Source organism: Ptychodera flava, chromosome 12 (assembly GCF_041260155.1).
Source record: "Ptychodera flava strain L36383 chromosome 12, AS_Pfla_20210202, whole genome shotgun sequence".
Classification (NCBI taxonomy): domain Eukaryota; kingdom Metazoa; phylum Hemichordata; class Enteropneusta; family Ptychoderidae; genus Ptychodera; species Ptychodera flava.
Genome location: NC_091939.1, coordinates 16,905,173 through 16,923,928, shown reverse-complemented (window position 1 = coordinate 16,923,928; position 18,756 = coordinate 16,905,173). Strand labels below are relative to the sequence as shown.

Below are 18,756 nucleotides of genomic sequence, written 5' to 3'. Positions count from 1 at the left end.
TACTGAACCAGCATTAGATAACTTCTGAGTGATTTGGATGTACACTCACCGTTTGCCAGTCTATTTGGATCAGCTTTATGTGCTAGAAGATATTTCAAACAGTCTAGTTGTTTAGAGTGGACAGCATACGAAAGCCCAGTCCTGCCTAGGCTGTCATCTGTATTAACACTGTCAGCATCTGTAATAGAGAAGAATGAAAAAACACCAGTGATTAAACACTGATAAATATCTGTTTGCTCTCCAACAGGTTGACATTTGAAATTTCCTCAAAAATTTGGAACTAATCAACTAACATTTGTTTATCATGTCAGAAAGGGGTTGCATTTAGTGTGAAAAAACTACGGCTAACAGTTACAAAAATGATAACTGACTATTATGTTCACGACAAAGGATATAAAATTGTCGGGCTCAGCAGTGATACAGAATTTACCAGTGATTATTTTTGTTCACGAAACAGATTTCAGTCAATGCTACAGAATACATTTGCACAGTTATTAACAGAAGTTTTCATGTAACAAATTGGCAAATGTAGCAGAAAATAAATACTCCAACATAAAAACTTAGCTATACAAAGGTACTATAAGGCACAAAAAGCTTTATATTTGTCATAGCCATATTCGCTAACCATTATTTAAAACTTATATCATGGTATTACATGTTTCTCTGTATTAAATTCAAAAGACATGTTATTACTGTTACAACAGCAAAAACAATCAGTAAAACTTTTGATTAGAAATAGAAGCATTGCATTTGACAAGACTTTCTTGGAACTCATGTATGGGCATTACGATGGGCCTAATCTGGAGTAAATTGTCGCTCTCTGATTACTAGGGTGTTCTATAGAAAACGGATGTTGAAGATACAATATTATGTAATTTTATGCAATATTATAATTTTAACTGGTATTAACAAATTTACATCTTGGTAAATGCAGGCAAAGGAACCGACTCTCTCGCAGCCCCTTGTTCACTATAAAACTCTTCCTAATATGAAAGTGTGGCTGACTAAACCAGCTATGCTGATGCGGTACGTAGCAGCTTCGCAGGCTTGCTGACCTGAGCTGTGCATGGCTGAACTGTTGAGGGTGCTTGCATCGTTTACTCTGCATAGCAATCAAGGGTTGTGAAAGAGTCTGGCACAGGAATGCGCATACCATGGTTTGTTTGTACCAGTATTGTGATCCATTTTGAATTACTAGTTTAACCTATTGATCAGATTTTCCAGGAACCGATCTGCAGATATACTGCAACAATGAGATTTTCCTGGAACTAATCTACAGGTACCGTGTATCTGCAGTGACGTGCAAGCATGGTAGAGATTTCAATCCCAAAATGCCCAGCAGCTGTTTAGATTGCTTCATTCAGCAGTAAACATATCAAGTAATCCCCTGTGATCAAATTTGCGCATGAAATCAGGTACCTCTTACTTTCAAGTAACGGTAAAATTGCCTAAACTTTTGCATGGACATGCACATACGTCAGCCATCCTATTTGAATGCATACTAAATGGTTTCACGCTGGTTGATGACAGTGAAAGTACACAACATGCAGCCAACTTCATGACCACTTTGCAGAGTAGTGCCAGTAAACAACATTACTGACTCAGTTGGAGACAAATTGATGTTTTTATCAGATTCTGAATACATGTATTGATGAACAGAAAAGTGTGAGTTCCCTCAAAGCTACCAACATTACTTATTTACAGCCTAGTTTTCAAGAATCTTGATTTTTTTCCACATGATGAATTTGCTTGGTAACTATACCATATGGGTTATATACTTATTAGAATTACAAGATTAATTACAATAGATTGTCCTCTATTTCTGACACATTAAATGAATAAAGAAATAAACAGAACATGAATATATACACAATACGGACATATACATATACATAATACACACACTTTGTTTTACAGATGGACACACTGCAAACAGCGTAGATATACCTACATCTATCTGTCTATCTATCTATCTATCTATCTATCTATCTATCTATATATATATATATATATATAGAGAGAGAGAGAGAGAGAGAGAGAGAGAGAGAGAGAGAGAGAGAGAGAGAGAGAGAGAGAGAGAGAGAGAGAGAGATACTTGAAGTCATCATATATATATAGAGAGAGAGAGAGAGAGAGAGAGAGAGAGAGAGAGAGAGAGAGAGAGAGAGAGAGAGAGAGAGAGAGAGAGAGAGAGAGATACTTGAAGGTCATACAGAAAGATCCACATATCTGAGGCATCCACCATAAACTTATTATGGCTACTTTTGCTACAAAATCTGTTTGTAATTGTTTAAATTTTATTGTAACACACATACTTTGTCATTGTGTTCTAACCACCTTCCACAAGTCATCACTACCTAAGTTACTGCTAGGTTTTTGCCCTGAAATCTGGTGACCTACATTTCAGAGGGCACTGTTTTGGCATGCTCTTATCATATCATGATTAAAACAGGACGTCAGCATGCATACGTAGGGCAGACGCAAAACAACATGTTATCTGTGGGATTGATGTGAATCAGATGTTCCAGCTGTACATATGGTAATGTACAAGTATGTACAAAAACAAAAAACAAATTTGTGGCAAAACATAAAGGTATGCTGCATCCTTCAAAACATATCAGTACTCTGTATGGTTGAAAAGAGAAAACTGGACAATTATTTTGCATACCATGATCTCTTGAAAAAGAAACTGTATTAGCAAATTTCAAACTCACTACATATACAGCCATGCAATGTCTTAATTTCATTAAATTTTTTCATACACTGAAGCACCACATCTATATCTATTCAGGATTATTCATTATACCAGGTAGAGTGTTTGAAGTGTCTGTAGCCTAGACTTTTTACACCTAATTGGTACAAAAAAGCAGCACAGATTTTCAATGACAAGGCAGAAAATTTCCTTTGCTTTTATATCCAGATTGACGTCATTGAGTCTGCCAATTCCAAAGAAATGCGTACACAGACTGTCCTTTGAAATTTCTGCCTGTTTGTGAATTAGTTCTGTTGTGAAATCCCCAATTGACGTCGTAGTCCTGATGAAGCCGTGACATTTCTTAATGGTCAAAAGGAAGGAACACACTATCTTACAGCTGAATTCAAATTTGTGATGAATTGGTCAATCTAGAAGTACACTGTCATGCATTTTTTTTGCTGCTCAATTACAACTTTAAGGTAGTATGTGCCTCGAAAATGAAAGACTTAAACTTTTGCTCAAACTTTCCTTAAGAAATCTTTCAACCATGCTATTTCAATATCAAGAACAAAAATCGAGGGTCACCGTGCAAATATTTGTACTAGAGAAACAAATAATATGAATATTTAAAATTCAAAATGGCTGCCATCACTGTGTTAACTCTGTGGAGAAAAATAAAATTTTAGAATTTCAAAAAAACTAAGCCAGTGAAAAGTTTTTTTACACCAAGAGCTTTAAAATGAACTCCCACAAGTGGTATATCAGAAAAGAACTGTAAAAGTTTGAAAGTCCCAGTATCTGTACCCCAGGCACGATTTACCTTCACTGAGATGGAAATATCTCATGCAATGTCCATGGGAAAATCTGAACAGGCTAATTGAATCAAAAACATTGAAACATGAGCAAAGTAAAGTCTAGAGTCTACCATATCTAAATATCAAAGTCCACTCTTTGCCTGATTGAACTTCACAACAGTGTTTTTCATCAAAAAGAATTTGATACCTGTGGCATTTCATTGATACTTCCTAAATTATAGTAACTTTATGATAAGTATTTCTTCAACAACTTTTATTTGTACATGGGATTAAATTTCCACACCTTTCAGTAAGGAAAAAGGATAATTCAGTAAGGATAATTTTACTCAGAAAATCAAACTAATACAGTTTGCAATTCCATACTGGGTGCAATCCCATTTGGTGATATCGATCAGTATTGATTTAAGGTAGAATGCATATTTGGGATAGATATTTGAACTGTCAAATTTTTACAATACTTTTCCAGGCTACCACTTGTGGGGGCTCATTTTGAAGCTCTTGGAGTAGGTAAGGTTTTCACCGTCTTAGATTTGTGAAATCAAAAATTAAGCTTTTCCCAATAGAGTTAACACAGGGATGGAGGCCATGTTGAATTCAAAATATCTCTCAGTGTTGGATAATTTGTTTCTCTGGTGACAAAATTTGCACAGTGACCCCTGATTTTTATTCTTGATTTGAATAGAGAATGCTTGAAAATTTGCTTTTTTGGAAAGTTTGAGCAAAAGTTGAAGTATTTCAGTTTTGAGGCCCATACTGCACAGACTCTTTTTTCAGGGTCCACAAATGCTATTCAGACATATTGTATCAAGTTTGCATGAGCAAAAGTCACTCTGTACTGTGACTACTACTAGTGTAGCATGCAATCGTAGCCTTTTTGTCTGTGTTTACTGGTCACTTAAAGCACTTGGCCACACAAGGGGAAAAAAATTGTGAACGTCTTTGCTTACAGGACACCGATATCAAATTATGCTCATTCTTTGTAGCAACCATGCCCTTATAAACAAATGCAAATCTCTGCCAGGTATATTTTATACTTCAACCCATTTTATTGGCATGACCTTTTTCCCAGACTGGCATTGCTGAAATGCCAGCGAAGTAAACCACTACAGAACGGCAACATAATACTAGGTTGCAACAACACTGTAGCAGCTTTACCAAAGCTCAGTTAGAGGGACTGTACCTTTCTTTAATATTCTATTATTTTTGCTCAGACTACAAAAACATGTTGATGTCATTATTATTCTCAAGAAAGAATGTTGAAATTCAAAGTACGAGTCTTCCAAATACAAAGCTTTGTATACAATATACAATGATATTGTTGAGAAAGAAATTCTAGCCCAGACTAGCTTTTAGTTGGAAATAATCACCTCGGTCATTGTACACATACATTGACAAGCAAATCCAAGCCAACTTCTGCTATTTCAGGGATACATGCTATGCATGAGTGAACACTTGTTGCAAATATCGCAGTACCAGAGAATGTTTTACATGGCTGATGCTATGCTCAGATGCTATATGCAATGTGCAAAGATGAGTTTTTTAACCTGATTAATTTTCAATCCAGCACTTCTCCCTTGGGTCTTTTCATCTCATTAATTGTGAACCCCCCTGGGTAAGAGTTCTAGATTTCTGTTGATTAAAATATGCTTGAAAATTACTGTAATAAATGTATGTTTGAAAAGCAATTTAGGAAATTACCGCAATAAATATTTCAACATGCTGTGCTTTCATGTATGCTTGCCGCAAGCACATTGACATATAGAAGTCAGAAGTCAGCATGGATTTTTCTGGCTACAATCCCTCCACTAGCCAAGCTGATCAGAGGTGTATCCATTCATTATTGAAATAAATTTAAGATTGCTCTCATTTTCCTTGACCAGTATTTTGGCTTACTCTCCATTTTGCTGCATTGGATATGATTAGTTATATCCGTGGTTCAATCATTTTCCATATCATTCTTTGAGATTTTACCAGTTCACCCCACTTTGATGTAAACAGGTCCACAATCACAATTGATAACAATGGCTTTGTTGGCCAAACCATGGTGTTTATAGGGTTAATTATACTACAAAAACATTAACCTCTTGTACAAACACCTGAGATTGGAACATCTCTTCAGGCTAAATACAATAACTAAATATTTGTAGCCATGAATAAATGACTAAGTATTTGTTGCCATGAAAAGAAAACTGCACATCAAAAAATTTAATTTTGTACCATTGATAAAGAAAAAGAAACTTTATAGTCTTAATTTTTACCTGAATTTCATTGACATTTATTCAAAAAAATATTATTTTATGGTTTTGAAACATGGTAAATTTTTTCGGGTATTTTGATACACAAAATGATAGCTGGTGTCTAAAATCACAGAGCTATATCAAACATGTCAGTCAACATTACTTTATCAGCTTTGTCAGCTTCCATCATATATCAGATAATATCAGATAATATCAGATAATATCAGATAATATCAAGAAAATTATGTAGGACTAAGGATGAACTGATAAACCTTTATTCAATATATCTGTAAAATTCAACATGGTTGTTTGCCTGTTGAATAGCAGCATCAATGTTAAATTGTGTTATTGATGCAAACATGTTAAAATTAAAATATGGAAAGACAGAATTGAACACACACCACATAATTGAACACGCACCACATAACTTAGAATTCATTTGTAGTGAAGTATAACTTTGTTAGAATGATACATATAGGAAAATCTTACATCTGCATTGGAATTGGTCTCCTTAGCAACATGAAATTCAATTTAAACAGCTAATATCAACCTCTCAGTACCTCTGAGCACAGTCATCTAGACTGCTGAATTTTTTGTTTTGTTGAAGACTACTCATACCGTAAACTAAAAAGAGAAAGACAAAACCACTTGTTTGCAAATTTCATAACAATATCAAACATCTCATTGGCAACTCTGAAGATAATTCTAAAGAGCATACTAAAAAATGTAGTCACAATTTGTGGCTAAAAGTACATATTAGACATGCATACCACAGTATCAAACACCCACACTTTGCTGGTATTTGTATTGCACACGAAGATTTAACAAAAGTCAATGAAGACATATTGAAGTACAGAAATTTCATTTCCACTGGGGAGGCTAAATTGTTCACACTATTGAATTCTAACTTCGAAGGTAAATGAGCGAAACGGTCTGTAAATAACTACCAAGAAATGTCAACAAGTTTTGTTCTACACCTCAAACATTATTTGACTGCTTCAGATGCAGACCATAGACAGAGAGAAAAATTACAGAAAAAATGCACATACATTTTTGTATGTACTTTTGGCTGCATTCCCTCCATTTGCTCAACATAGCCATCATGAATTTAAGATTTGTGATATAATTTGCATGTAATTGCATATTTACATTAATATGTTTTATAAAATGTAAACTATTTTACAATGATGTAATAAGATACGCCTACCTAAGAAATAGGAATCTGACATTTAATTTTAATAGATTCAAGGTTTGGTAGACAGCTTGAATAGCTTGATGCCACATTTGTATTGTGGACAAAGACATTCTGTAATTTCTGCTTTAATTTTTGCCGAGAGCTTCTTCATTACAGATCTTGTACACTGAGACAATACCTTGTGCAAACTGTAAATCTCAACTTCCTCATTTTAATAACAGCAGGATCAACAAACCACATGTAGATATTTTAAGACCAGTCAGGTCACAGGTTAGTCAACCTATTGAGTGTTTTTCCAAAGTGGGAGCATTTTGAGGAACTGCTGTCCTTGAGTTTGTTATTGTTCAATCTGTGCGAATCCAGCTTCTGTATATGGGATATCAAACCCATGGCAGCTGTCAAAACAACATCAAATGGTAGAATGCAGACAGCATTCTAAATATTGGTCTGCAGAAAGCAATACATGAAACACCTACGAGTTACATTGATTTCAAGATATTTTGGCAAAAAAGTGAAGTTTTTCAAAGTGTCTGTATGTATTGGCAATCTAAATATCAAACCAAGGGCACACCAGCCAATGCCCTTTAAAATTTCAGGTCATCTCCCATTTTGCTTATTTATTTACAAGTATAATTGAACTGTGTTTATGTTCTTACATAAATAAATTACATGATCACACATAAACAAAGAGAGACACCATAGAAGTGGCATTTTGCCCCGGGTCATGATAGATAAAATGTCTTTGTAACTGCAGAGAGTGGGAGATAGAATGGAGAATAATATGGTTGTTTATCCTCAGACAAAGCAATATTCATCACTGGCCCTGAATTGATATTTATGTGTTCCTTATCATTGTGAACTCACATATGTCATGCACCAAACATATAATGATTCAGATGGTAGCCCACATTCATGCCTACTATCCTGAGTGGTATATTTAGGTTGATTTCTTTCTGGACGAGAATTGTATAATCAAATACTAACATCTATATCTGCACTTTACGTCTATTGGTGTTTGAAATGATTTACTGTATACATATGTACAGGCTTGAGGACATGGTGAAAAAATTTTATGGTGAATAGTGAGAAAGATATTTTGATTACATAATATTTAGTCAATATTACATAATATTAAATCAATTCTCCTACTTTTTACCAAAATTTTCCCAAAACAGTTAATAATGTTTTGACCATATCACTGCAACAAAAATCTGGGTATTCATGATCAAAAAGCTTCAGATCATGAAAACGCTTGCAAAAACAAAAACCTTGCTAAACTAATGCTAAAGGTATGGTATATACTTATTTTGTGACTGCAGGGCTGATCTCACATGTGGGTTTTGTTCTTATACCGTACAAGCATTTGGTTTTGTTCTTATACAAATGTTGGTACTAAACTTAATAGTAATTTCCGGTGCCTCCCACTTATAAAACCTCTAAAAGTTATCAGCTCTCTGTCTGTCTGGATCATTTCCTAACAGTCCACTTCACATCCTGAAAGTTTAACTCTACCTGAGATATATAAATCTACACACTAACAACCTACGTTAAAGTTCTTGATAATACAAGTACTAGTTTCTCTAGTGGGTGTTTTTCTTCTGAGACCATTCCATGGGCAGTCTGGAGGGAGGGAGGGAGGGGAAGTAGGCTGAGATGGTCTCAGAGTAAGATTAGCAATGAATCCCTTCATCTATTCCACATTTTCACCAAATGCAACCTCCTATGAACAAAAGTGCTTCCACGCAACAGGATGTTGAGAAAATGTTCCAAGGGCTTATCTATCCACACAGATTGGTTTGTCCACTCACTGAAAAATGGTATGTCTGTCCCTAACTGTCATATTGTCTATCTGTAACATTGGACCTTGACACACTGTAGTTATGAATTTTGGAATGGACATGCAGACCCTAGACTATTACTTTTTATGGCTTCAATCCATGGACAGGTGAATGATCATGGCATGATCCAGTGCCAGGGTCTGTGCGACTACACAAAGCAGGATATATCTTCAAGTTACCACGATAAAACAGGTCAATACCCTACAGGTAGCGAAAATTAAGGTACATTTACATGACACAGTGGCTGCATTTGCATGACAATGCCTACAACGACCCAGCATTCTCACGATTCCTGTGTACCTTGGAGAGAGATCTGGAGAGACCTTATCATGAAAGTAGTCCCGGGCAGCCTGACCCTGCACTAGAATGTACATTTCTGTTTAGGTCACCGGCTACATAGAAACACAACAGAGACACCACGCAATGCAGTGCAGGCGGTAGGGGCGGCATTTCTAAGTCTCCTCTACCGCTAAACAGCAACAGCGTACAAACTTACATAACCATTCCAAGATGGCACGATCAAACAATATCACCGTTAAAACATTTTTTTGAAGAATTTTTCTAATTTTTTCATCAGCAAATATCTTAGCCACAAATTAAGTTGACCTTGGACGAAATTAATTACTTGCTGGTTTATCTTCTGAAAATTTCAAAGAATTTCAAGGCTCCTTGGTATAAACCCTTTTCTTTTCATCGGTATTCCTATTATAAACACTACAAACCAAATTATTTCATGACATGGCCTTGAAGTAGATTAAACTGACTCAGCAGGATTTCTAATGTTTGTAATTTTCACTGATATCAAGGGTCTTCTGGAACTTTTCATAACATGAAAATCACATCTAGCAAATGGCGCAAATTTCTAAATCTTTACATTTTGATGAACTCACAGTTTGATAATTTTGTTAAAAAGATAATCTGTTAATTTCATTGTCAGTCAGTCTGTCTGTGATTAATTATTCATGCAAAACACTAATGTGGAATAAATAAAACAATCCCCTGGAAAGCTTTTCAGATAACCTTGACTCATGAATGTGAGCTATCAGCTAAGGACGTGTAAATCAAAACGTCATTATTATTTTTAAACAATTTGTATACCTTCCGCAAATTTTGAGGGATGACTATGTAAATATTATTATGGAGAAAAGTTGCCAGAAGTTATGATTTTGAATTCCTTTTGCTAGACATGAAGACCTACATACCAGATATGCAAATTTAGGCTGCACTGACTTGGTGCTTAAAAAATTATTATCAAATTATAGTCATGACAAAATAGTCAGTTTTGGTATCCTCTGAGAAGTCATCAGAAAAACTGTAATTGGCACTCCTACATAAGATTAAGTAACAGTATGGTCACATTATGATATTATATACTTGGATATAATGTTATCATTTGGGTATATACAGGTACTGTACATATATGTTCAACTGCTTTTTTATGTGCATAAAGTTCTAAAAATAGAATACAACAGAATCTTAAACTCATTCCTAGAGATACTCAGGGTGATAATATGAGAGAACTGACACAAAATGATGGGCAACCAAAAATGACCAGTTTCAATGGCAAAATTTAGCAGAAATTTGACAATGAGGTTCATATAAACCTTGCCTAGTTGCTACACTGGTTAGCATTGTTTGTTTCTAAATGTATTTGATGTTGCTTCAAATATTGCATGTAAGCCGCAGACTCTGTAAGGCATAAATATCCACAATACTTGTACTGGTCGTGTCTGACTCGGTGAACTGTTCTTGCAATATTTTAGTAATTATTTTAGCATTTTCAGTAATCAGACTGCGCTGCTGTAAAGATAAACCATACAGGTACTTGTTAATGTGGAAGTTAATAATCTCCATGAAGTATTTGTAACTCCAGTCTTTTAGGTAGGTCTTTTAGTCTGTTAGCAACTTAATGGTAAATGTAGACAATTTTTCCAACATTTGTTCATAAACTTGATGAGTAATTATGTGACATATCTGTGCTCATCACCCTCAAATTCATGTTTGTTTGTAAGAATCCATTTCTGTCCTTTTTGAGAATTTAAGCTGGAGGAGGTAAAATTTCAACTGAATATTTATAAAGTTCAAAATTCAATAGTAGCAACTAGAGGGGACTGGTGTTGCCATGAACCAATCACAATACATTGTACTTTCTGTTGGACCACAAAGAATGATTTATGTGACCTTTGACCTTAGTAGGCAGATCCCACCTCTTGAGTTGATGCATAAATAAACCAATGTGTTATTATCAGCTGCGCCTTGGCTGTACCAATTCAATATTACTTCTTTGTCAGTTTTCTCTATTCAACACCTCTTCTTTCAATTACTCGCATTGAAATGACTTTGAAATCCACTTTATGCTCTTTGAATTTGGGGAAGGGGATTGCATCTTTCAACAAATTTACGAAATTCTGCCTTTAAGATGTTTTTTATTTCCTCCTCATTTATTCTCAGTCTTAGTAATGCAGTGAAGTTTTAAAGAAATACACTTTACCCTGATTTCAGAAAATACAAAATATTACAATTTAAATGTTTGAATCAAATTAAACATTGAAATTTGGTTAAAAATTATGTTAATATAAATATTAAGTACAAACAAGAAATTTGCTCGCAAATACATGTGTGATTAACTACAATGGATATACCCTTAGCAGTGAACAGATGAAAGCGAGAAAAAAGGCAATCACTTTTTCGGCCATGTTCTCTGCAACCACTGAGCGAATTGAGGTTGGAGCCCTTAAACTCATTATGCTTGACCAAATTAAATGAGCACCATTGGATCAGAGAGTATCCTTAAGAGAACAATTCCAAGCCATTGTTAAGATTTTTTTTGCTTTCCTCCAATGTCTGCATGTATTGTGCCATTAACAATTACAATAACGGGGACAATTTTATTGCAGATTTTACGAGCCCTCTCCCGGCAACCGCTTTTATTGCTAAAGTAATTTCGGTCTCTGACCGTGCAATGCCTCCTGGGTCACTTTCGTAGTGGGTGAATTAACATCAATATGCAATGACTTCAATCCGCCATGATTTATTCAGCTCAAAGTCATTTTCAGAGTTCACTCCCAATTTCTAAAGTCAGTGTCTATCACCCTATTTCTCTACCTGTCTGTCATCCCCCTGGTTAGTCTGTTATCCTCTTGCTGACTATGGCAACAACATTACTTTCCACTTTTTAAAACAAATTTTGGCTTACATTAATGAGGTATGAATACTTCATGATCGTAAATTCAAAATTTTGCAAAAAGAAATATGCGAAAAATGGAGAGCTAGAGCTTCTTGTACAATCAATTCTTATTGAAAAAAAGAAAACATCGCTCAACAAAAATTTCGTCCTTAAAAAATGATTATTTATCTGCATTTATTAGCTAAACATAACAGGTAGAATATATCCTACCATTGTCCATCTACATTGTCTTGCTAAAATTCGGTATAGCTTTGAAATGATGTGTTAGACCAATATACATGGAAAGGGGTGGAATGGTTAACCCTTTCACCACAATGGTTTAGCCCAAAATATAGTTTTCAATAGCGATCGTGGACCTGTGTACATGGACTTTGGGGGTGAGAGGGTTAAATGGCTGATTGGTTTATTGGTGTTTCAGCTCCAAACACGAGGGGTCAAAAGCCGAGACACATAGGCTGCATGTCAGCTCATTCAAGGCAATAACGTAGCTCTCTGATATTGATGGTTTAATAATACCTAAGGACACTGCCCCAGGGTGGTTTGTTGGGAGCCATCAATCAAGGACTTACTGTAAAATCCCAACGGGATACCACTCGACACATGTGCTACAATATCGGCAGGAATGTGACTTAGAAGTTGTGCATGTCGGGTCCTGTTCAGCCAAGCAAAGACAAGGACACTGAACGTTGAGTGCATGTGAATCTACAAACCCACTGGAATGACTGAAGATGCAGATAGTAGATACATTTTTATGAATCATAAAGATCATTATTCAAGCCTTGTGTGCAAAAAAAAACCAGTCCAACTAATTACACTTGAAGGGATTTTTTAAAGTGATAGGGCTTCTGCTATTCACATTTCCACTGATTTCAGAATTCACAGTTTGACAAACATCTGACTGTCACAGTTCCATTAGCAGTAACTTTTGGTGTGTTTTCTGGGAAGTCTTTTCTGTTTGTACAATATGGTTTCTTGTTCAACCACGTCAAGTTGCCTGTTTCCTAAACCTGTGACTGCAGTGTGTATGTTTGTAACGTTGAATTTTATTCCACATTTTCTTTAAGACGAGTACCCATTTGTCAACAACAGCACAGCACAATGAAGACAACATCATGTAGGAAATGCTGTACCTTGTCTTCCAACATATGATGTGGCAAAGAACAAGAAAATATCTTCTAGAATACAAATAACGAAATCATCGTCAAATGTTACCGCTGGCATCAACATGTCCCTTTAAAATAATGGATACTCAGTTATAACATTCAAAAAATATACTTTGTATAACAATCTTGAATTTATATCATATTTAATAAGTTTATCCAAATTAGTAATTTCCCATAGTTATAGTAAATACTGCAAAAGAGACAGTATGTACTTGATTATCCTGAGAGCAGCATACATGATGTAGTTTAATGAATAAAAAATGTCAAAATAATTACCAGGAAATGATAATGCTTTCTGAAGGACAACAGGCTTTGATAAATGATGCCAGCTGAGTAACAGACATTTAGTATTGATCTAACTGAATGATAAAATATCACAAATGAATACAATCTGAGAAATTTGATCATGAAATTATATCGTGACCATAATAAATATTACAGTAGACGCACAATACACAGCATTCCATTCACTCACAAAAACATACTCATCCATTTTTTCCCTATTCATAAATTCCTTTGCCATAAAAGAGAGTATCTTATCACACAGAACCACAAAAGAACGTTGTCTATTTTTTTGTGAATAACACTATAGCAATGCATCAATTATGGATTTTTTACAAAATGAAAGAATTCTTTTGAGAATTGCCTTCTTTCTTTTACACTTTGAGTCTATGATGACGCAAATCTGCTATTTCTAAAGTGGCTTTTCAACTAACGCTTCCCATCCAAATGCCGCTTAAAAGAGGTCAATATATCTAATGCAAACGCTGAAGCAAATGCCAGCCCTGACCAAACAAGGAAAGGCAACCAACAGACGATAAGGGATAGACTCAACATTTCTGATAAAGTTCAAATTCAAAAATCTTTTAAAATGTACTATAATTTGGTAAATTTTGAAGATCCCCTGATAATATTCTGGAAAACATGCAATATAGTATATGTAGTATTTCTGTACACTACTACACTAACCTATCCCTGAAATAAATGTGTTATTGGTGTGAACACGGGCACTAAAATTTGAACTTTATTAGCATGTGTTAGAATATTTTTTTTGTTACATGTCTTATCACAGGATGTCCTATGTATGGGTCGTATTTTTTAATGTTTCGCCTAATTTTCTTTTCTAATTATTTGTGAAAGTATATAATTTGTTCAATGTCTGAAAAAAATATTGTGCCTTGGATTTGATAGGCAGGATAAAAAATGCAGGAATCAAAATTCTTCAAAAATGTTTTTGAAAAATGACAAATACCGCCCAAGTATTATTAATACCTAGCCATTGCACGAGTCTCTTAGGAAACTTCTGAGGTAAAAACAGCATAAACCTGTTTGTATTCAGAATAGAATGAAACAACGAGAACATGGTCACATATGGGAAAACTGAAAAAAATTGCACTGAATGCAAATCTGTACCTGATTTTTGTGGCATTTGAAAAACAATTCAAATTGGCTGAAGTCGTGGAAGTGACAGTATGGAACAACTGTACAACTCAAGATCTCCTCTCTTTTGTAATGAACGAATTACTGTAGAGGAGGAGCAGGCCGGGGAGCAGGCCAAGTGACCTAGTTTCCAGTGTTCAGTAGAAAGTCTCCGTGGGCACTCTGACAACAGCCATGCACTGTTCAGCTCAGTTCACCTTAACCCTTTTGAGTACCAAAGTCAACTTTTGTTGCCTTCATAAAATAAAGTGCAGACAACTTTTTTTCAGATCAAGACAATTTCTTTTCAGATTATCCCAAAATTTAGATAAAAATTGTATTCAATGAAAAGTTATGTCCTATTGCTCCAAAATTACAAACACAATTACAGAAATTCATGAAAATTTGTAAAATGTTGCACTAAAATTTAGGTGGGAAAAATTACAGCTCTCAAAGGGTTAATAGCTACACAAAAATTGACAGGGACTTTTCAATTCTTGAGGGGGCTAGGCTTTACAAGTAGTCAGCCCCAAGGTCTTGTGAAAAGAAATCAACTGAGTTATACTAATGGCCATGCAACCATGGCAACGTGGCTGCCATTTCTGTCTGTGCAATTATGCAAGAAGGTCACTTTCCAAACTCTGACTGGCAATATTGGCACAGGAAAATTAAAAGAAACGCTAAAAATGATATCGTACATCAAATTACAGTTTCTCATACTCGTGATTGCTTATTAATACTCTGTAGCAATTTGATTACAGAATCCATGCTGTGTCGTTCTTGGCTTCTGGCTCTTCACACTTGATGAAAATTCAAAGAATACGGAATTTCCTGAAAGCCATAGATTCTCGGGATATTTAAGAATCACAACCATGCAAAAATATATATGTTCATGTACTAATAAACTGAGAACATTTTGCCTAAAAATTTTGAGAAATGCAAAAATTCATGAAACTCTTAACTCAATGTTTTAATAATATCAGCATGGTTTCTCTTGCAAAATAAAATGCATCAAGCTGATCATTCACATCATAGTAATGTTGATAAAGTGAAAAAATAATGGGATATAGATTAAAATTATGCACTGAAACATGTTCATACAAACATGGCAAATAAGAAGATGGGGTTACCTTTCAAACGAAGACTTCATAACAGACCTTATATGAAATACGGAAGACCTATCACACCATGTTATTACAGTCTTATCATGATGAAAATGTAATATCGAAATTCTAATTTATCCCTGAATATGACAAGAAAATTAAACGTACAATATTCATAATATAGAGAGCTATAGCTGCCAAATAAATGAGAACTGACTGCTCTCTATCCAAGTCCGTGTCTGTAATTGGGATGAAGATTCATGCCTGGCTGCGTTGTATAAACATCTGTTATACCAACAATAACATTGCCTGGTTTCTAACACGACATCAGCACATCATGTCAATCACATTGCACTACCACTCTGCACAAATGGTATTTTAATACATAGAGCAGCTCCATTTGTGCCAATGTTCTTGTAGACTAATTCTTATCATAAATTGACTACAAGTTTGTACAGGTGTGCTGCGAACACACATTCAAACTGGGTCAATTTTATAGCTGGGTAATCGTCACTGTCATATTGACTGTATGAAGAAAGACATATGTGACAAGTTTACTGTACTTGCTCCTGCTTGGGCCTGGGTTGACATCATATTACACTCATTTGATCATATACAATGTGTAAACACAGCTGATATTAACCCTTTGAGCTATGAGTGCGTAATTTTTTCCCACCAAAATTTTAGTGCAACATTTTACCAATTTTTATGAATTTTTCTGTAAATTTTGTGATAATTTTAGACCAAACAGCCATCACATTCCGTTGGCAACGGTTTCTTATCAAAATTTTGGCAAAAATCTGAAAAAAATTGACCGGGGTACATTTTATACAGGTGGCAAAAATTGACTTTGGCGCTCAAAGGGTTAAGAGTGGGTGTCTGCAATAACTATTGATCAATCATCTTCTTGTTATGCACAGTATATACAAACAGGAGTGTATTAACATGAAAGAGACAACAGTGAAAATCATAGCTAACTGATTTATAACTTTTCTGAAGTAATAGCCATCACGAACATGAGAGTACTGTTAAATATCATGTCACTGACAGGAATAACAATATGGGAGAACAAGCACAAAATATTACTCCATGCTCCATGGGCATTTGTGTGTTTGTATTACAGTATATGTCCACAAAGTGTCGTCATCAAAACAATTATATATATATATATATATATATATATATATATATATATATATATATATATATATATATATATATATATATATATATATATATATATATATATATATATGTCATTCTACAGTGTTGAAATCATTTCAAAATGAAAGGAGAAAATTCAAAAAATTAAGTTTTCACTATTTCCCTTTGGTCAAAATGAAAACAGTTTCAAGGGACCTGTAAACAAAGAATGGCATCCATTTTTGTTTCAAATAATAATAAATTTGAGTTATTTTTCTTCTCTCAGTGATCAAAAACAATTTGCGTAGTGACTCGTTGATCCTCTGTCCCATTTCCTTAAATACTAAGGCTTGGATGGCAAAGTTTAAAACTTGTATGTATGGGGTGTATATTATTTTATCCTTTCATCAACAGATATTGATTACAACCCAACAACTGTTGCCTATTGCAAAGTCGGACCTTTGTATAGAGAAATGATGTCAAAGGGTTAAATACAGCATACATGGAAGACACTAGTAACTGTATGCTAGCAGCCACACAACTGCTGAAATCACAGAAGAGCACAATCGATACTTTAACCCTGTTTCCTGGTATGTATATAGTATATATATGTTTAGCCACTATTGAATACAACGGAGACGTACTGATCCAGTGGTATTAAAATGTCAAATGGCAGTACAAACTTTACAATTTTGGTTGTCACACCTCAAGGACAGATATGCCAACTCTCAAATTTTTATAATACTTTCCTTACCACTTGTGCGGACTTATTTTTTGAAGCACGTGGCGCCAAGTCACCACTTTTCACATTCTTTTTGTGAAAACTGAAAATTCAACTTTTCTCCATAGAGTTAACAAAGGGGTGGTAGCTACTTTCAACTTTACATATCAGTAAATACTATTACTAGGTAATTTGTTTCTCTATATAAATACCAAACTTTGTACAGTGACCCATGCTTCATAGTCTTCATTTTGAAACAGAATGGTTTACATGTAAGTTTTCTTGAGAAAAGTTTGAGCAGTTGTTTAAAACTTTCAGTTTTGAGGTGCTACAATAACGCTACCTTTAAAGTTTACTAATGCTTCATTTGGAAGTTTTCTCAGGTGAAATTGGTGCAGTAACTTGTCACGAAAACACATTCTACCCCAAAAAACATATTTGTGAGGGAAGGCAGCATGTAGCTATACATGTACCAACTTAAATGACTGCTCCATGGATAAACCACATTCCATGACACAAAATTACTTCTGCCGAGTTCATGCCACCAAAATATAGCTCTCTAGCACTTGAATCTGGGACCAGCATCGGTACTGTGTTATCGAAAAATGCTGAAATGCAATCTTGATAAAAATCCAATAACCAGACATGTCTGGTTATTGGATTTTTACCAAAATTGCATTTCAGCATTTTTCGATAACACAGCAGGCAAAGGAGTGAACAGGAGTGTCTTACAAATGACCTAAATTTATCAAGCAAGCCTGGGAAAGCATTTGTCAATACAAGTGTATTTCTCAAGCTACACGTACAGAGTACTGGAACTATACTGGGCTTTGTGTAATAATACTATTATCGCCTCAGGATTGGTCACATAGTGACTCTTTACAAGCAAGCACATCATGGGGTACACATGAAAAAGATTCCAACAACAAACATGTTTACATACATACCTACTGAATCTACAAACAGCCTGCACTAAGCTGTTGCATTGTGGGAATGAATTCGTCCATTTAGTATAGCTGAATTCAGGGTCCATCTATCACAGAGTTACTCTCAAAGCACTGTACCCTGTTTTTTGTATTTTCCCATTGTGTGCAGGGATGCTCTCAGGTGCCCAGCTATCTATTTTACTTCTTAATTACAGTTTCTATTGCTCAGAGATACACCCTGCAGACATAAACCGTACCACTGTCGGATTAAATAAGCATTCAATCGGTCTGTTGGGAAGGCTGCCAAACTCGCC

General features: G+C 35.0%; 1 protein-coding gene across 3 annotated transcripts in view; it reads right to left on the bottom strand.

Moving 5' to 3' along the window:
* The window catches only part of LOC139145185 (uncharacterized), a 61,655-nt gene that overhangs the window by 18,737 nt on the left and 24,162 nt on the right, over positions 1–18,756 (bottom strand). For all 3 annotated transcript variants that reach the window (XM_070716176.1, XM_070716177.1, XM_070716178.1), the window contains exon 3: positions 50–178. In XM_070716176.1, the coding sequence (XP_070572277.1) occupies positions 50–178 (129 nt within the window). The remainder of the gene's footprint in view (positions 1–49; positions 179–18,756) is intronic.